This window comes from Melopsittacus undulatus, chromosome 11 (genome assembly GCF_012275295.1).
Source record: "Melopsittacus undulatus isolate bMelUnd1 chromosome 11, bMelUnd1.mat.Z, whole genome shotgun sequence".
Taxonomy (NCBI): domain Eukaryota; kingdom Metazoa; phylum Chordata; class Aves; order Psittaciformes; family Psittaculidae; genus Melopsittacus; species Melopsittacus undulatus.
In genome coordinates, this window is record NC_047537.1 from 23,985,370 (window position 1) to 24,006,130 (window position 20,761).

The 20,761-nt window shown below is 47.8% G+C and overlaps 1 protein-coding gene across 2 annotated transcripts in view; it reads right to left on the minus strand.

Moving 5' to 3' along the window:
• RPTOR (regulatory associated protein of MTOR complex 1) overlaps positions 1-20,761 on the minus strand; it is a 115,158-nt gene that overhangs the window by 14,137 nt on the left and 80,260 nt on the right. The window contains exons 22-29 of one of the 2 annotated variants that reach the window (XM_031054555.2): positions 18,031-18,134; positions 16,910-17,093; positions 14,790-14,900; positions 8,809-8,914; positions 6,361-6,475; positions 5,557-5,681; positions 4,484-4,588; positions 556-603 (exon numbers count right to left, since the gene is read on the minus strand). In XM_031054555.2, coding sequence (XP_030910415.1) covers positions 556-603; positions 4,484-4,588; positions 5,557-5,681; positions 6,361-6,475; positions 8,809-8,914; positions 14,790-14,900; positions 16,910-17,093; positions 18,031-18,134 — 898 coding nt within the window. The remainder of the gene's footprint in view (positions 1-555; positions 604-4,483; positions 4,589-5,556; positions 5,682-6,360; positions 6,476-8,808; positions 8,915-14,789; positions 14,901-16,909; positions 17,094-18,030; positions 18,135-20,761) is intronic. The other variant, XM_005140729.3, reaches the window with a different exon arrangement.

Genomic DNA, 20,761 nt, shown 5'->3' on the forward strand with positions numbered 1-20,761 from the left:
CTTCCACATGAAAGAGCAGAACTGGGAAAATTTATTAGGCACATCCTTGCCAAAAGTCCACTGTTCTCAACCTCCTGGGAGAGCTTCATCACCTTCTTCTTTTCACATGGTCTTTAGAGTGAAAACGTATCACAAATAAAGCCCCGTAAAATCCACGTTAGCTCAATGGTGGTTCACATGTGGAACCGGTTGCTTCGGTCCAGGGATGCTTTGAAATATTCCAGGAAAAGAGAGACTTGTACATGCAACCCCCCAGCTCCTCTCCCTGCAGACAGCTCGGAGTACAACAGGAAGATGCCCTTTTCCCAGCACTTGGCTACACTGATCTAGAGAGCCCAGACACCCACCCTGCATCTCTCATAGCTGGTACAGACATGGACACAAGGCAGGGAATGGGAGAGGTAGAAGCAAAGCTTTCCAGGAACCACATGGACCCAGCAGTCATTCAAACAATGCCAAAAATACCAACCAACCGACCAGTCAACCAGCCCGAAGCCAGCAAGGAGATCCTTCCCACCCCAGCTGACCAAAGGTAACAGGAAAGAAAGCACTCACCTCCCTGCTTACTTCTGTCAAGATAGATTGAAACCCTTCGGGCCAGACCTGTGAGAAGACAGGGATTAAGGGGTTGATGCTAAGGATAAGTTGGTCAGCCAGAGCAAAAATAAATCTCAAAAAAGGATTAGAAAAAAAGCAACTCAAATTAAAGGAAAGAACATAAAAGAGAAGCAGAAGCACCAAGAGCAGCACATGCCTCCATCCAGAGAGTAGGCACCAGTTCAGTCACAGCATTCCCTAGGAAGCCATCAACGGCAGCACTTGGCATGTGTGAAGTGAGTATTCTGGCTGGCTGACAGCAGCACAGATCTGACATTTCTTCTTGAACAAGGAGCCTATCCTTTGCATGATCTGCTCCCTGCTCTGAAGTAAAAAGCATCAGGAAGTGACAGACAGAAATCCAGGTCACTCATGGCACCTGTACAAACCCAACCCAGCCCAGAACATGAGGCTTCTGCGTATGGAAGAGCTGGCCTCCCACTGCACCCAGGGCTCCTCTGCCCCTGGCTCCAGTACACAGCTACCTGGAGCTCTGTTGAAACAACTCATAAATGGGAATTAGCCTCAGGCACAGACTGGTTTCCAGGCACTGTAAACCCCAGGGCGAGAATAAAGCAGGGCAGCAAACAGGGAAGTGAGAGGCACCTTGGGGCAACCCTGGAAGATCTTGCACAGGAAGAGACCTGAATCCTTAACTGTTAGAAGCAATGTACTGGTTCTCTTTGCTGGGCTGGAGAAGGACAACAACACAGGTATCCGCAGGGAACACACAAGGAGCCAGGGAGAAGAGCTGAGCAGACAGTGCTTGGGAACTGTGAAGCAGCTGGCTACACTTCCGCATTTTTCCCAACTCCAGGATTTGTGCTGTTAAGGACAGAGCCATCCTGAGAGGGGAGCTGTGTCCTGTTCCCCTCTGGCACAAGAAACAACACAAAATATGGCAGATGTGTGCAGAAGCAGGAGCTCGGCCACTTGTCCTATGAGCCACCAGGCGATGGGTCACTGCGCTGCTCCGCCTGCTCCCACCTCTCAACCTGTGGCTCTCAAACAACCTTCGCTATAGAAACTGCCAGAATTCACAGTCTCCTGCTCTGAAACGACAGCTTCAGAGCACGTCAGATTTGGGTTCTTCCTACGCTGTCCGAAAATGCTTGATTTTAACTGCACCTTTCGAAACACTGGGCTATTAACAGGATGAGTTCTGCCGTTTTCTCAGCCCCCTCCATCTCTCCTGCTGGAGATTCCCAATCACTGCCTTATGCTACAGCTCCAATGCTGCTTTGAACACTCTGATTTTGACTGAAGGAGACTTTCTTGGTGCATCACGAGTGCAGACTGGAACAAGATCAAATCAAAACCCCTCATACCGAAAAGAGAGGGGACCCACACAGAGGTTTGCCAGTGTTCAAATACTTACATACCCCAAGTCTCTAGTCAACTATTACGTGCAATGAACTGGGGCCAGGTTTCACACACTAACTTGGCTGCGTTGGCCCATTTCTCTTACCTGAGGCTGCACACCACAAGCTAGTCCTTTACAGAGTGTACAAGTGTAAGTCCTGTGCCTCCCTCTGGTCTGCTTCCCCTCTCACACAGACCCTGAGCAAGGTATTGCTGACCTTGGACAACCTGGGGAGGCTTTTCAAGCTTCCAAAGGATGCACAGAGGTTTTTCAAGCTTCCAAAGGATGTACAGAGGTACTGCATATTCCTCTCTGCTTTTCTAAGTGGGAAAATTGCCTAGAGAAGTCAGTATTCTTGTTGCTGTCAAGACAACGATCACATTCAGAGATGAGTATGGGAGAGGGAAAAAGGATGGGAGTGAAGGAAATCAATAGTAGGAGCAAACAAACTCCAGTAAAACTCCTGAGCTCTGCAGCTTCAAAGATGAATCTTCAGTTTTATGAGCCAGATCTGGACCACAACTATGGTCTTGTCAGCAAAAGATCACTGTTGAAGAGAGTGTCATTTCCCAGGGGACGTGATCCACATAGCTCTTTTGAAGTGACTACACTTACTTCTCTCTCCAGAAAGAAATATGTCCTTCTTTTCTTCTGAATCTACTTCTATTGCTCAGAAGGTGAAAGGCAAAGAAAGCAGGACCCAGACTTCTCAAGGCCATAAGGGAAAGAAAAGGGAAAATAAAACAATCTTAAAGAGAACAGACTCAAAAGTTTCAGAACTCCTGCTTTGGCAAGCATAACCATTCAACTCCTACTGCTGCATCAGCTCTTGCCTCAGCCCTTACTCTATTCTGTCACGTCACACATCGATGTTAACAATCCTTTCTGTGGTATTAAAGGCCTGTAGAGAGTAAGGCACAATCTGCAAATGTTGTGCCTTGGGAAGAAAGCTGTAAAAATGGGATTGGCCTGAAGGAGCTCAGCCTCCAGCTGTCAGCATCCTCTCCGAACCCAGCTGACGCTGCAGCACAGAGCTGTGACCAGGGCAGCCTGGGGGAACTCCAGCTGTTTGGCTGTTAGAGAACCAGGGAAGGAAGATCCTGAATCCAGGGATAGTAAACACTAATAAACATCCTTTGGGAAAGCTGGTGTTGACAAGAAGGAAACACAAACCAACTCATTGACACTACAAAGGTCAACTTGAGATGACCACTTCCCTCTCCATCTGACGAGATCCAGGTCCTTCACCATTCAGGGCATTACCACTGGTTTCCTCCTGCTTTTACTGATACCTCCAAGAGAGGTTTTGTGTGGCATATCACGGCAATTTTCACAGCAGGCTACAAACTTCTAGCAGCTTGTCATCAGTTCTGTGCACATACTGCAGCGAGGCACAGAGCTCACCATTACCTCAAATCCACTTCCTCTTTCATGCAACACCAGAGGGAAACGTAACAGAGGAGCACAACAAGGTAGCCCTAGTAAAATCCAATGAATAGCTAAAAGAGCTGTGTCAGGCTCCTGTGATGAACCACAGCAGCTCAGAAATGAGAACTGTCAGATTTTAAGGTCAGGATGAATGATGATGGTCATCTCATCTGACCTCCTGCTTTGCACAAGCCAGGGAGCCTTGCTGAGCAATTCCTGCACCAATCCCACAATGAGACTGAACCACTGCACATGCAGCCTTGATTAGAAACATCCAAGTGACAGAGAATCATTGTTAGAGCCTTAGTACATTACCAAGTCTCAGAAGGACAAAGCATCTACTTCCTTTAATGTCGTAAAAGAGACTTCAGGGTTACTCAAACCAGTGTTTTGGCTTCTCCCTGTGTACACCTGGATGCCAGTGTTCTTTTTACATCTTCTTCTATCCAACCTTTCTAACGCTCAATGTCTAACTGTGCTGTCCTTCTGCATGTGTCACATTTAGAACAGTCTCTCGCCACCCCCTGACCCATAAACATTACGCAGTGAAGAGTAAGTGCCAAAATCTGAGCTCAGGCTCAAGGAGGTCCCAGGTGCAACATGCAAAGCTGTGCAGAGGCTGAGCAGCCCGTCAGAAGGAAAGGGGCAACACGTGAGCTACTGTCCCACCCGAAGGGGAATACCATCCTGCCGTGGCCAGAAGAGCAGGGCAGTGCCCAGTCCACCATTGTTCTACAGCTCTCTCCTTAGGGTCATGCTTGAGCAAACCAGCTGCTGTGAAGCCTGTACAGGACAAGGACTTTGTACCCTTCTGCTCCCCAGCAAAAGGCTGCTCTGGTTGTTCTTCAGTGTGTGTGTGTGAAGTTGCTGTGTTGGGCTTCCAGCTTTGTTGGTTTTATTTTCCAGTGAGAAATGGAAAAACAATTCCTCCCCAAGACCTGGGAAAAGGCTATTCCAGAAGGCAGAGACTGTTGAACAAGGATGCTACCGACTGCTGAAGTTGAGAAACCCATTTTACTCTCCCCACCCCCAGAGAAAACCCAGCATCACAAATGATTTTTACCCCCACCCCAACAAAAGTTGCTGGGGACGCACCTCGTGTGGTTGGCAGCATGTCCGACAGCCCTTGCCAGGCTGTTACCATCTCTGGGTTCTTTTCCAGGTCTGCAAAGTTCTTCCACACTCTGATGGCACCATCATCTTGGGTGAAAAGAGAACACAATGCAGCGTCACTGCTTGTGCACCTCTCATCATTGCTTGTGCATGACAAAGGGAGAAGCAGAACTGTAGTCATACAATGTGCAAAACTAGTGCCACTTGAACTTAATCCTTTTTACTGGAGTTGTTTTTCCTCTCTAATCTTACATCTATGAAACCTTAAGCATTGTTCTACGGGGAACTGTTCTAGAAGAGCTTTTCTCCTTCTCTCAAATAACAGCTGACATTAGATGTCGCTCCGTTTCTTTGAGCTATTCATTTTCTCTAGGATTTGTCTCTGTCCTCCTTGCTATCAGTGCAGAGAGCCACAAAAGTATCCTGCTAAATACAAAACACAACCCCACAGAAGGAGCTGAATCAAAGCCCAACCCATCAGCAGCAGATCTTTCAAGAACATCCTGTATTTGTTCGATTTGTTCCCCATCTGTGAAACTTTTGTGCAAGGAATCAATCACTTGAAAGGAAAACGTCCGAAAGGCCCTCTCAGTTCCTCTTTCACCTCTCTTAATTACACCCAACCTGTACATTTCAGCATGAAGTTTGAAGAGCTATAGAAAACACTTAAACTGATGGCTTTAGAATGGTTCCTTGGGAGAGAAGCAGATCTTACTCACAGCTTTACAGGGCAATGAATGGGAAAAAGCCCTTCATGCTACCTTATATGATGCAATAGGGCATTCTGGAGAACTGTTTCCCCTAGATGAGATATACAGACTAGAGAGAAACTGAGGACTATGGGAGAAATTTAGTGTGTAGAGTAAGGCAGAAACAACCCTGAGGTGTGACCCTGGAAATACTCCTCAGGCAGGCAAGATGCAGGGGAGGGAAGGGTCAGGCTGGGCCAGTTCAAAGAGGGGAGAGCAGAGGTCCAGAGCAGCTCACACGGACGTGAACTCCGTAAAAGCTTCCCCCACGTCATGCCCTCATACTTGGGAAAATGTGTTCTTTACCTGTGGCAGTCAGCAGCAAGGAGCAGTCCTGTCCATTCAGGTACTCCATTGCCGTGATCCTGGTGTAACGAGGGTTCCCGTTGTGGAAATAGTCCAGCTTTTCCCCTTTCTCCCAGTCCCAAAAACTGCAGGAGGAAAAAACATTGAGTCAGTTCCTGGTTCTCTGTGCAAGCTGTAAAGAGATCTACTCACTGCATCAAAGCTAAAAGTTATGTACATCTGGTACCAGGTCCATTTGTTTTTCTCCTTTGGTGTTCATCAGCATTTTATTAATAATGTATGTGAAGCTTCTGTGAAGGGAACGGGATAAAAGCTCAGGTGTAAAAAACTACCATAAATCTGTCAGGATTCACTTGCAGCCCTCTCAGCCAGCACCTCCTGCAGAAAGGGACTTACTGTGACCTTACAGCTCTGGCACTGAGCTCCGGGAGGACTCTGCCCTGATTTAGATTAGGTAATGGGAAAAAGCTCTTCCCTGTGAGGGTGCTGAGGCGCTGGCACAGGGTGCCCAGAGAAGCTGTGGCTGCCCCATCCCTGGCAGTGCTCAAGGCCAGGTTGGACACAGGGGCTTGGAGCAGCCTGCTCTAGTGGAAGGTGTCCCTGCCCGTGGCAGGGGTTGGAGCTGGATGAGATTTAAGGTCCTTTCCAACACAAACCAGGCTGGCATTCTATGAAGGACGGCCACAAGATGGAGCAGGGGAAAGAAAGGAACACACATGGCAGTGCCACCCCACACTCCATATGTACTGCTCTGAACTCTCCACATGTGCTGCCAGTGCTTTGGAGACACACAGAATCACTTACCAGATGCTGTCCTTGTCAGCTACCGCGATACAGGGTGTGAATGGGTGGAACTTCACCACAGAGGGGACACCCGGGTTCCTGTTGAGGAAGATCTGATCATCCAGTCGGGAAATACCTGTGGAGGGACAGGAGGCGGCTGTGGCTCAGTGCCCAGGAACATCCCACCCCAGGTACGAGCTTTCCAGCGCCACATCTCACCACTCTCCTTCTCCTCTCCCCCAGTTCCCAACAGCAGACTCCCCAACACTTCCCTCCCTTCAGAAGCTGCTCAGATCCCAGCTACTGATGGCCCTGACTCCTCCGCACCGATTGTCTCATGTCTTAAGGTACAAACTGAAAACTGGTGACAAATCAGGGGGTGCTGTGCTCTGAGAGCTGCAGAGAACAAGCAAGTGCAGCCGAGCCCAGAGAGACACCAGGTTGTGTTGACAGAAAAAACGATGTTATTTTTGCAAGAGAAAAAAACCCAAACCCATTTCTCCCAATGCTGAAGCATTTCATCTTGGTCGTGGATTATTCAGCTCACCTTCCATTCCAGTGGTTTTAAACTATTCTAGCTTAATTTGCCAATGAAAAATACATTTTCCATGGAGACATTCAGAGGATCGTTAAAGACCTTTCCCTCCTCTTCTTCAGAACACTCTGCTATTCACAGCCAGTATTGGTACCCCTGATGCTGCAGTTTTCTGTCATGGTGTGAATCCATCACTCAAACCCATAAGCCCAGGAGACATTTACTCAGTCCTAACCCCTTTCAGAATGCACCCATCTGATCTAATTTTCATTAAGAGCTGGGAACTCTATTTTAGTTCTTTTCAATGTTTCATATTTTCTCTTTGTTTTAATGGCTGCTGCACTCTGGGCGCTCAGGTCAAGCAACCAAATGTGAGCAGTGTCTAGAAAAAAGATTTAACTTCTTCAGGTAAGCACAAAAAAATCCCTTCTTTGTATTCAAGAAGCTCTTCCAGGCCGCCTCCTGGGCTCCACTTCCATTTCTCTATTACTCTGGTTCATGATATTCTGCAGTTTCACAACATTAAGCTTCCCATTGCCCTGACTCAAGCCCAGTGACCCTCCACATGAGGAAGCGCAGGCAGGGGGCTGAGCCTCGGGCAATTCTTCATTCAGCAAATGGTTATTTCCAACTCCATGTGCCTCTGTGAGCATCCCGGGAGAGGAGCAGCCCCCACACTCCCCTGGGAATGCTGCCGGGAGCATGCCAGAAGAGCTCTCACCAATTCTGCTCTCCAGCTCTGCTGTTTCAGGCACAGGGGCAGGAATAATCTAAGTATGCAAATTCCTGGGAAACGTCATTGGGTTCCACTATATCTGAATAAATCCCTGTGCTGAAAGAATCCCAGCACAACCGCTGCCTCACAGCAGTGTGGGGAGTCATAAATACAGCAGCTTTCTGGAGAGTACACACTAATGAAACCCAAACCTGAGGCTGTTAGAGGGAAATGTGTAAGCAGCACACATAAACCACGCATAAAGGTATTAAAAAATATAAGGGGATATAAGGAGTAAGCAATCATTTACAGAGTTCAGCAGAGAGGGGAGCAAGAAAAACATCACTGAGGTGGCTTTAACCGGCCCGAGGGGAGACTGAGATGAGCTCTTAGGCAGAAGCTCTTCCCTGTGAGGGTGCTGAGGCGCTGGCACAGGGTGCCCAGAGAAGCTGTGGCTGCCCCATCCCTGGCAGTGCTCAAGGCCAGGTTGGACACAGGGGCTTGGAGCAGCTGCTCCAGTGGAAGGGGTCCCTGCCTTTTTATCCTACAACATTCTGCCTTCTATCCCTTTAAAAACACAACCTAGGGTGCCCATGTGAACTTTACAGGGTAGGAAGGAAGAGCCCAAATGGTAAATCAATAGCATCTGCTAAGGGCCTCCGAATTACCGATTCCATGCCAAGGGCTCTGGCTCTCGTGGAGGAGCCGGCTGTGCCCGGGTATGTGGCTGAAGAGCTCAGCTGCTGCCCTCAGCCGGGAGCCAGTCCCTGCACTGCAGATCAGATGCTCTGTCAATTCCTGGAAGTGCAGAAGGCTGCTTCATGGCTGCTTTCCCTCCTCCTCCAAAGCAGTCACTGCTCTTAGGCTCCTCTGGACTTGGCATGGTGGCCAGCCTGGTGTCGTGTTCTGGCTGAGTGCTCTGCTTGTGACCACCGCGCTGATTTCTAACACTGTGGTTACATTTTCAAAGGGGAAGGCAGAAATTTGACAGTTGAAATGGTCCCTGCCCTGATCTGGTGAACAAACTGAGAATGGAGAGATGACTGTCATCAAAACACTGCACAGCATCACCTCGCCTGCACATGAGAGGGAGAACAGGCACTTCTTCCTCTTGAGAGTCACTATTAACTGGGGGCGTACAGGGCAGTGTCCTGCCTAGGTGCAGTGCTCAGAGCTCAAGGATGCTGCTGGCAGTGTGGGCAAGCAGGAAGTCACTCACCCTTCTGGATGATCTTCTGGGCTTGCTTCCTGACCCGGGCATTGCGCAGGAACCGCCACTCTCGCTCCTTGCGGATCTGGCTCTCCAAGTCATGCTCCTCCGGGATCTTCAGCATATTCACAACAGAAAACAACAGTCACCATCAAAACTCCACAAACTGCCCTTGTAACACACACTCCTACACACACTCCTCTATGTCAGACTAAGCCATAAACTCTTTAGGCTCCAAGCCTCAGGCGGTAAACAGAGGAGCTCACGAGACCTTATGTTATTAAATACTTGAGCATCTTCCTGATCTAAATCTTCCCCACCATCTGTAATCTCTTCTCATTTCCTTTTGCTGTCCTATATTTTGTCTTTAAGTCGTAGGCACTTCTCCAAAGTGAATGACACAGGGTTTCTGAAGAACCAAGCATATTCAAACCACCCATGGTTGTAACACACAGGAAACATCTCCGGATCAGTTATGGGGCTGAGCTACAGGACTCTGTCTAGCTTCTTCTGATGATGGCTGTTCCAAAAGGAGAAACTCTTGAAGAAGGGAGACACAGAAGACAAAGTCATTCCCCATTCCTCACAAACACACACTTTTTTTCCCCTGAATACAGCCTTAAACCGTCTGTCACATTCACACTGTCCTCAAAATGCACCACACTTTGGAAAACAGCTACTACTGAGATGGGTTTCTGCTTCCTTAAAAGAAATTCAAACGAAGAAACCCACCCTCCCTCTTCCCTCCTGGCAAAACCACCTCAAACCAAACCAGCACTATTTCATTTTTTCAGGACTATAACATCTATTAGAGCAGCAATGACAAATGACTGATAATGTAAAGCAATAAACAAAGCAAAGATAAAATACATCAAAGGAGATGTGAGAGCGGAGAGGTTACACCTACACCTTAATGAAAAATCCCCCTTCTCTGGGAATAAATTAAAGACAGACCTAAAAAGCCAGGGGAGGAGACAGGAAGGAGCAGAACAGTAAATTCTGCTGCAGGCACCAGGGACTTTCACAGTTTAGGGCTAAGAAATTCACAGTTCTGCAGTTGAGCAAAGTGCTCCTTATTCCAGCAGATAAAGAACAGCAGATTAAAGGAGTTTCTGGGCTCTTCAGGTGTGAAGGAAAAGAACTCTTCCAAGGAGGCTGAGCAGGCAGTTGTTTTTATCATCTGCTATCAGTAATAAAGATTCCTCCTCTAACGAGATCTCCGAGGGTACAGTCCCCAGAGGCTGTAGCATCAGCAGACCACATGTGGCAAGACAAGCCTCAGACACTAAGTGACTGCAGGATGAAACGCTCTGGCAGGAGGGAGACAGCAAAAATCCTTTCTCCTGCAGAGCAGCAAAGAACAGATGATGTCTTTACCTGGCCAGTTCCTTTTTGTGCCCGGGCATCTTCCTGCAGCACCTGCAACTCACACATGGCCTCTGTTTCCACAGTTGTCTGTTTGCCATCTTTGTCTTCCTCTTCTTCCTCCAAAGATGTGAGCAAAGGGGAGTCCCAGATGCTCAACCTGAGGATCACTATGCTAGGATGCGGTTACATCCATGCAGCATCTGACATGCAATTCATATCCTTGCAGCAGGAGAACACTTAAGGGCATATGTTTAAGTCTTGGCTTTGGTACAACTGACTCAACCAAGCACATTCTCTGTGCCAAAGGCTCTGCAGATGGGGGATGTCATCACCTTGCAGCTCATAAGGGAGGTTCCTGCAAAGATGCTTCCTCCAGGATCCATGTGTGTCCAACAGCTTCCTGCAGGCCCAGCTGGGATCACAGTTGAAAACGCCCAAAATACACTCGCTGAGCAGGAGACACTTATTCTTGGTGCCTCCATTTTGGATACAGACCCGGGGTCTCACCAGTCCTCGTATTACCCTCAAGCTGATTGATGCTGGTTGGAATTTGGTGAAAGGGAAAGTAACAGGGCCTGAGCCTGCATAGGAAGAAACCTGGCATGATTCAGCGATACTGCAGAGGGTCACAGAGCTTTGAGAGAAGAAAATCACCAGGAATAAAACAGAAAAATCCCTGTGGGTCCTTCTAAAGTGTTATCAGAGAGTAAACATAGAATACCCTTAACGGAATAAACTCTGTTGGACTCAGCAGACCCCTAAAAAGCCTTGCAAGTAACTGCACCCTGGCAGAGATGCTCCACACAAGTTCAGTTAAGTGTGACGCAGGCAATTAGTGTACCTGTGCTCAACAGACAATGCCTGACTGGCCTTAGAGCTGAGCCTCACTTCAGTGAGCAGGAAGAACATGAAGCAAAACACAGCTCCTTCCTCCATGTCCATCTGCCTGTGGGACAGAGCTGTGTGGGAGAACTGGTCAGGAGGGAGCAATAATCTATGAAATGATGAACCCCACAGAACATATTGTGAAGGAGCTTCTGGTAACAAACAAGCACAGGAGTATGTTGGGACGTGTGCAGCAGGGACTGTGACCTCCTGCCTGGCTGCTGCTGGCTGGAAAACCACAAATTCTTATTCAGAAGAACTCTTTAGGTTCATCATTCATGTCTTTGTCTCCCTCCCAGCTCCTGTTTAGGCAGATGGGGAGTAGCAAACAGTGAACATGACGAGGATCCTGACATGCCACCAATTCCCAACGTATCCAAGCCTCCACTGGGACAGAAACCAGTCCTGATACTGAAACCTCCCCCCGAGCAGTGTCATCTGAAAGCCAGTGAAGCTTTTCCTCTTTAACACTTTGTCTCTCCCCCTTACTGTGAAGGTCAGTGTTTAAAGCAGGGCAGGGAACTCTGTGGATGGCTCCAGTGGGACATCAGTTCTACCCTGGCTGAGGTTACTGCAGCAATTGCCCAAGGCTCAGTTCTCTACCAGGGCTTTGAACACCAGCCAAGACACAGTGCTGGAGTTAAGGCAGGGATTTATCAGGAAGGGTTTCTTATGTAATTCTCACCTTCCAGGATCCTCACCAGCTCCTGCCTGCATGTTCTGCCAGTCCTGGAAATAACAGATGCTGGCTCCCGCTCTCCTCGGCTCAGGGCTTCCTGACAGCTGGCAACAAGGCTTTCCTGTGCCTCTCCAGCCAGGACTGCCTGTGGTGAGCAGAGCAGCCTTTGCCACGGGAGCTTTCAGGAAGAGGACAGACTGCAGGGAGCAGAGCTGAGATAGGTATCTGCTCTTCCTGCACACTGAGCATTCACAATGCAGCGTTTCCCTTCTCTCTTTATTTGATTAGATAATAAATAAATCCAATTTGGTAGATGGCTTGAAACTGAGCCAGTGATTTACACTGGAAATTTATCTCTCAGTCTTTCCAGTGAAAGCATTCTCAGAGCAAGGTCTATGAAGCAAAACTAAATTAATAAATTAAATATGACTAAGATGCACTCACAGTCATTTTATGTTTATTCATTACAGGGATAGTTGTCTTGTCTTTCCCTGTTTATGATGGTAGGCAGCATCTCCAAATGAAGTGCTGAAATTAAACAGCAGTGTAATCTTTTGCCATCAGGACATGGTAGACTTTACTCTTTGCCTTTTTCCTGGGTCTGAAGCTCCCAAATGACAGCAGCCACCAGCCAAGGGCTGTTTGTTACTTGTTGCTGCAGGAACAGGGATCCTAGGAAAGGAGCACTCTGCAGAAACCCCCATGTTCCTGCCCCATTACACAAGCAGTAATTAAAGTCCTGCCCCTTGCACACACACCCACTCCAATTAGGACATTACATATAATCCCCTGTTAGAACAGGATAACACACACATTTTCTCCACTTAGTCTCTTAAAGCTGCTTTACGGAAGTAATAGGGAAATCAATTCTCTTCCCTGTCTGACTAGGAAACATGGATTTCGTTTTGCTCAAACTTCACCTAAATCATTGCTGTTGAGGACAGTCTGTGCTCTGAAATCTCAACCCCAGCCAGTGAGTATTTCCAAATGCAAACACTTGGGAAACTATTAATGGAACCATCACTGTCATACAGGCTACTGCTACTCCTGCTATGCTAGCAAATGCTGAAGAGAGAGGCCCCTGCACATGTGGGATGCAAATGCAGGATGCACAGGGGTGTACTCTGCAGTACCTTAACTCTCAGTGAGACACTGAACACCCTAGCACTCACTGGGGCTGAAGGACACCTCGATTTCCATGACTCCCCCTTGCTGGCTTCTGTGAATTAGTACAGGAATGCTCCACATTTTGTCCTTAGAATAACTTCCTCCATTTTATGCACATGAAGTAGTAAACCCCCACACACACACGGAGCTCCCCACCCACCTACGACAGAGCCTCAAGTGCTGTCTACCATGATTTACTTCCTTAATAAAACACCCCTCTTCACTGGAAAGAGCTTTCCTTAGAAAGCAGACAAATGTTTTTAATAAGAACTAAGAGACAGAACACCATCCTCCTCCTCCTGTACTCTGCTGGACTTGAATGAAGACACCAAAACTCATCTTGATGAGAGAAGCCTTGGGTGGATGCCTGACCCAGCACCAAGCCCCACGGGCCAGGCATATGTCCTGGTGAATTTTTCTTATAATGGTATCAGAAGGGAATTGATTCCCTGTGCAGCTCAGGAAGTGCGAGGCAATCTCTTCCCCATCTCATCTTTCCTCCTGGTGATTCTCTAAAGAAATCAAAGCTGCTCAGAACCCGGCTGCCATGTAACTACTTTTGTGATGTTCTTAGGGGCAATTACCTCCCAAATGATTCCACATGCCTGAAGAGTGGAGGAGTGGTGATGGATGGTGCAGTGGCAGTTCTTGGATGAGGCAGCACATAACATGTACTATTTCTTCATTAGTAAGATTTAGGTATCAGTGCTTGGATGCAAACATCTGCTGTGGAGTTGCTCAGGTAATGGCATTAATACAAGCTGTGCATTATTATTATTCACAGAAATCGCAAAACCTCCAAGAAATTAAGCCGAAAGTTCTGTTACAGTTTGTGCTGGTTGACTCCCAGGGTACCTGGAGCCTTCCCTTACCGTGTTTGCGTGTAATAAGGGAAGATTTACTGCTTGTTTTGGTTTCATACTTGAAACTGAAACCTGATCTTTGGCTAAAAGATTCTGGGAATTTAACAGTTTCACCTTCCAGTCACTGATGATCTTTGCCCATCTCTCAAGAGCTCTGGGTTGGTTTTCCTCCAGAACAAGGCTTCGGTGTAACACTCACTTCAGATAAAGCCAATTTAGTCACCAGAACACACTCACTTATAAAAAGACCTCAGTGAGGATCTGTCATTCCCACCCTCATTCTTCATCATAGTAGCACTTAAACTTTAAAATTCAACAATGATGCTTCCAAATCTCCCCACAGGCACTCCTGTGGATGTCCCATTATTCCCCCTTTCTCCTTTTTAAATTGAAGATGTTTACACAGGGTGCCCATAAGCAGAGCAGGGCTCTGAAGTCACACATGAGCAAAGAGCCAAGGCTGGCTTCAGGCACAGGGTACATCCTGTGCCACTGGGATTATGGGGCCTTGAGTCAGGATGTCAGATAGAAACCAGCATCTCTCCTCCCCCAGCCTCTCACAGCCCTTTCTGGAATAAAGGACCTTCCTCACTCCATTTATTTATATAAAAAAACCATGCATTGTTACTCTAATACAATTTTCACTACATAGACAAGCACATTTCAAATGAAACAACTGTCATGCAACCTGCAACTGTGCAAAACTGGCGGATCTGGGTCAACTACAGAAGCTCCCCTCACTGCTACCTTCTCTCTGGAACGTCCCCCATGGGGTTCAGGGCTTTGTCCTGAACTCTTTCCCTAGAAATACACCTCTGTCCCATCTGCCACTGACTCTTGGTGACCTCTTCCCTCTCACTTCACAAGCTCCCCAGAGCAGCATGATGCACCTGAGTCTCCCCAGACTGAACGAAAAGGAAGGGAAAAAGACTTAGGAAAGGCCCTAGCCCTCACTCAGGACAGCAGCACTTCTCAGGAGCTGTGGTGCTGCGATCCACAAAGTATGCACAGAGGAAACAAAGTGTTACCTTCATGACCGGCTGAGCAAAATACTTGGCACTCCAGTCGCAAAACCCCGTCTGCACTGTGGCTGAAATGAAACTTTTGTGCCCAACGGTGTCATCGGCGTCATCAGTGGTCTGCCCAGAGAGAGAACAGGACATCAACCCCTGCCCCTGCCATGCACACGCCAACATGCACACACAGCAATACCCAGGTTGCCTTCAACACGTCACCAGGCAGAAAAAGCTCAAAGACATTGCCAAGGAGATGTAATTCTGTACATCTAGCATTAAAATCTGTCATTACATTAGCTCTCTGGAAATGTGAAAATTCCCTCATCTGCATAGCACAAGGCATAACCAGGCCAGCATATGAATCAGGTCTGAAGCATCAGTGCATCATCAAACTGAAGTCCCAGGATGAGTTTCCTCACAGTCTCCCAAGCATCTGGCATGAGAAACAGTGGAGTAGTGAAGATGATTCAGGATAAAGCAGAGCCAGCCACAGCTTCACACCAAGGGCAGGTGTGGGATGAGGATGTTACAAAGCACAAGACACCCAAAGAGAAAACAAAGTATGATCCCAGCTGCCATTCCCATGGGAAGTGAAGGTGTTCATGAAAAGGTTTCAACATTTTCTTCTTCACAGAATTGACTCTCCACCTCCAAAGGCTTTTCCATGACAGCACTCATTAAGGAAAGGCAGAAGTGCCAATGTAAGTTACAGGCAGTTACTGCTCAGGAGTCAGAGCACCTAAAAGCTACACCGTTCACTTGTCTGGTGGAGTGTGCCTCCCATGGAAGAGTAACCTCCCATGGAGAGAATCATTCTCATGGAGAATTATCTCCCATGGAAGAAGAATATTATAGACTCCTTTCTATTGTACTGGGAGGAAGCCCCTCCATCTGCTTCATGCATTAGCATACCAGTAGAGCTGACCTGTAGCCTTTTCTGTTTCCTATCATCCACAGAGCCATCACCAAGAAAATCCTGGAAATGTGCTGAAGTAGAGGGAGAGGGTGACACAAAACTCCTGCCAGATGGCTGAATCCTCAACACCACTGACCACCAATTGGGAACAACCTCTGTCTTCAAGAGATTGCCATGAGCATGTCCAAGTGTGCTTGGACTCAACCTGTTCACCTGACATGAGCCATCTGAAGGTGACATTCACATCACTTGTGCATTCTAAAATCTGACTGACTGCTCTACTTGGCAACACATCAGCCCTTCAAGCTTCTGTGAATGGACAGCTGCCCAGTACCTGATGAATCTTCAGAATGCTAAAAAGTATGCAAAAGCCCTGTTGGCTTGCTCTGCTGGAAGGAGGAGTTGCTGCTCCTCCCAGAGGGGCTCCCAGTTCTTAACCTACCAACTCCTTTCCAGCAGAGCAACCCATGAGGAGCTTTGGTATTCTTAGTCTCCATCGTCTGTAGTGAAGAAGGTCTGTTAAACACAGAGCAGGTAAAGGCTGCTGGGAAGAAGGTGAATATTCCAGTGTGGAAGCACCTATTATTCTTGCCTGAGGAATGCTGGCTTGTACGTTAAAGGACGAGGAATCTCCCCTTTTTCCTCCTCTCCTCCTGATTTGCTCAGGTTGGAGAAAAAACATCTGAGGGTCATGGATCTGACTCTATTCTATCACTTGGGCAGACAAATGTTTGTGAGACTGGATATAAGGAAGAAATTCTTTACTGTTAGGATGGTGAGGTACTGGAATGGGTTGCCCAGGGAGGTAGTGAATGCTCCATCCCTGGCAGTGTTCAAGACCAGGCTGGATGAAGCCTTGGGTTATATGGTTTAGTGTGAGGTGTCCCTGCCCATGGCAGGCGGGTTGGAACTGGATGATCTTAAGGTCCTTTCCAACCCTAACTATTCTATTCTATGATTAAGAAGCAATCAACTGTGATTAAACATTTCTTGGTAGCAGAAGTGAATAATGCCCTATCAGAAGCTACCAAACAACATTTATACTGAAGAAACAAAATTAATCAATTTTCATTTTACTGGTTAGAAGGAGAGGCTCTGGAGTTAACAGCAGCTCAAAGCAAACAGGAGGGATGTGGAAACAAACCACAAAGAACAGAACATGCCACAAAGCCCACGGAGCGGGGAAGCAGTTGGTGTGAAAGGGAAGACTCTTTACCTGCTCTGGCCCTTTGTCAAACATCTTCCTTGTCCTAGGGAACTGGTGGGAGTGGGGAGTGTACTGCACCCCAACACTGCTGACGTTGGCAGGTCTGACAGAGGCCATGTCGCGACTGACCGGCTGCTTTGTCACATCGTTGGTCAGGCTAGAGCTGCTCGTACTAGTGGTTGGAGGTGACCCTCTAAAGATCAAAGAGAGGGAAAGGATTTAGGTATCCCTGGACTTTTGCATGTGAATTAAGTCACTTTTACTTTGTTTCTTCTTATAAGATTTATATTTCACTGGGGAGGCTGGAAGTCCTGTGAGCCCACAGAAAAGCATTTTAATTTACATGTGAATTGGGATTTATCCTGTGGCACAGTTACATTAAAAAATCAGAAACCATCACTGTGCAGACCTGGGCCCTTCATTCCAACTCTGAATCTTACTGGTGCACACTGGCTACAGGGCTGCAAGATCCAGTGAGGCGCTGGCACAGGGTGCCCAGAGAAGCTGTGGCTGCCCCATCCCTGGCAGTGCTCAAGGCCAGGTTGGACACAGGGGTTGGAGCAGCTGCTCCAGTGGAAGGGGTCCCTGCCCGTGGCAGGGGTTGGAGCTGGAGGTGCTTTAAAGACCCTTCCAACACAAACCAGTCTGGGATTCTATGACCTGAAGTGTGGTGTTTGCTCTTGTAGCGTAGGTTTTGGGAAATAATCAAACTTTCTAATCCTAGCTTTGCCCATACCGTTATCCCAATTTCCCTGAAGTTTAGACGTGGCTTGTTGATCATCAGATAACCCTGGCTTTCGTCAGCTGAAAGGGCAGAAAATACAGATCAGGCTTCAATGGGAACCTTGGGTACCACAGAGGCAGAGTGCACCAGTAAAACCAGCAGGAGTTAGCCCATCCTTTCAGTTAATCTTCAGGTAATGAGAGCAGTTTGTTACTCTTGTCCTGAAAAGAAGAATCAGAAGAAACTCTCTGCCTTTCCCCATAGTTTTTGTTTCTGGACAGCCTACAGTGCTAAAACAAGAGGTTACCCAGATGTTGGCACATTCAACTGGGATGGATCCTGGTGATTGGCCAGGAACACTTAGATCCCTATGGCAAAAGCACCCTGAAGCAATGTTGCTGCTTACCCGACTTGGTGGATGTGCATGCCCTTGTTGGTGGGGCTGGCAGGGGCAGACTGAGTCAGAGAGGAGGTGTCGAGGATGCGCTGGGGACGAGCATTTACCGTGGCCTGGAGAGAAAACACAGAGAGTCCTGAGGAGCCCCGAGTCAGCGCCAGGCGCGGTGCGTCACAGCACACGGGGGGCTAAGCACAGTTAAAGCATCTCATCACTGTGTGGGGGTGTTTAAAATGTGTATGAAAAAAGCCCCCCTGCAGCTCCAAACATGTAAGATGATTCTTCTTTTTTAGGCAGAAAATACTTACCACAAAGTACCCTTTTGTGATGGGGAAACAGCTCTGACTAACACATAAACCTCTTCCCTGCATCAACTGCAGCCTGCTACTTGTGCCAGCACCTCAAAACAAGGTGCCATGGGGCAGGGAGGAAGACCAAGGGCTCCCCTTCAGCAACCAGCCCTTCCTCCCACCTCACAACCCAGGGCTGTGATCCTTAGTGAGGTGGTTTGGTCTCTTCTCCCAAGTAACAAGCAATAGGATGAGAGGAAACAACCTGAAGTCGTGCCAGGGGAGGTTTCAATTGAATATTAGGGACAGAGTTTTCACCAAAGGGCTGTCAAGCACTGGAACAGGCTGCCTGAGGGATCACTGCTGGGATTTAACAGACGTGTAGATGTGGTGCTTGGGGACATGGGTTAGTGGTGGGCTGGGCAGTGCTGGGTTAATGGTTGGACTCAATGATCTTAAAAGTCTTTTCCAACCTAAACAGTTATAGGATTCTATAATCCAGCCTCAACCTTCCATTAAAGCAGCTGGATGAAGCAGCCTGGGAGGAAGTCAACTTCCCGTAACTAGTTGTGATTTCAGAAAGTCTCAAAAGGCCAACACTGACTACTGGGTCCTTTTTGTTTGTTTTGGTACACACAAAAAAACATGGTTTGGATCTTTTAAAAGCTCAGGCTGGGAATGAGAGTTGCACCATCCCAACCTGCGCCATAAATACAAATCACAACACAGCCACAATCTGTGTGGGAGCTGGTGGTGGCTGATCAGCCCATGAGATACCACGGTGCAGTTCACATCCAGGAAGCCTCCACGCCTGTGCAACCTACTCACCAGCTGCTCAGAAAGATATCCCCCTATTTAAGGAGCACGGGAGCTCTCCCACAGATGAAGATCTATATTCACAGGTCCATTAAAGAAACAGAATAGGAATGGTCGCATTTGAAAACAAAAACTGTGCTTGAAATTCATGCTGTGCCTCACAAATAACTATTGCACAGATGCAGACTCATAGCCTGAACACTTGCACCGTCACGGAGCTCACAGCACAGGCTCCACTTTGCACTGCAGGGGATCAAAAAGCGTAGCAGCATTTACTCACACTGCTCTCAACGTGCTGTCTGATCACCCATCAGGGCAGCCCAGCTACATGACAAACACCTGCCTATCACAAAACATGGGTAAAAGCATAAAGCCTCAAAGTGCTGAGCTTGGCAGCATTCTGAGCTGAATGTTCAGTGCACTGAAATGGGAACGGCAGCTCAGTGACCCCAGCCAGGGGTTTAAGCCCCCAGCTCATGCGTTCAGGGCTGCTGGCTGAGGAGCACAGTGGTAACAGGCAGTGCCGCACAGCCTGCACTTCAGTTGTGGTACCATCAGAGAGCTGCAGCTGTCCATGCTTCAAAATAAAGCCTCATTCTCTGAATTTTATAATAATTTGAACAAAAGGTTTAAACCCCTAAAATATTCATGGAATGGTTTGGGTTGAAGGGACCTTAAAGCTCCTCCAGCTCCAACCCCTGCCACGGGCAGGGACACGTTCCACTGGAGCAGCTGCTCCAAGCCCCTGTGTCCAACCTGGCCTTGAGCACTGCCAGGGATGGGGCAGCCACAGCTTCTCTGGGCACCCTGTGCCAGCGCCTCAGCACCCTCACAGGGAAGAGCTTCTGCCTAAGAGCTCATCTCAGTCTTCCCTCTGGCAGGTTAAAGCCATTCCCCTTGTTCTGTCCCTGCAGGCTCTTGTTCGTAGCCCCTCTCCAGCTTTCTTGTCAGCCCCCTTCAGGTACTGGAACACTGTTATGCAAGTGCTTTACTTCACCTGAAGCAGTATTTTTGTTTTAAGCAAGAAAATCAACTTTTGTTTTTATTCAGTGATAAAATTCAAACAAGAGAATGGAAAATTCACTGTTGGCACCAGCTCCAGAGGACCCCAGGGCCTGTGAGCAGCACCTGGGCTGCTCCCTCGTACATCCAGCAAAGCTCCATTAGCACCAAGGAAAGGCCTCAGGATACAGTGAGCAAAAAAATTAATTGTTCGTAATTTGCATTATTATCCTATGCATCAGAGAAGGATAATGGGTCTGTGCTCACACCAGCAGAGCAGGAGCTCAGGCTGGAAATCCTGGCAGCACTGCTCACTGCAGGAGCTTTGTCCATAATGAAATGAATAAAGGCCAAATCATAACCCGTGATCTGAAGCCTTAACTTCCATTTTGATGGGCTCTTAATAGGTTTGTTTGGTTTGTTGGGGTTTTTAAAATAAAAGAAGCCTTTTCAGAAGCCACCTAAGCCAGGTGGCACTGGCAAGAGCAAAGCCCACGGTATCACGAAGCGCACAGCAGTGAACCCATGATATAGTCACCTGCCCAAGCTGCGTGCTTAAATACTTTCCTTATGGATCTTATGGCTAAAGCAGAGAAGAACAAGTAAGTTTTGTTCACTGAAGCATGCCCAGG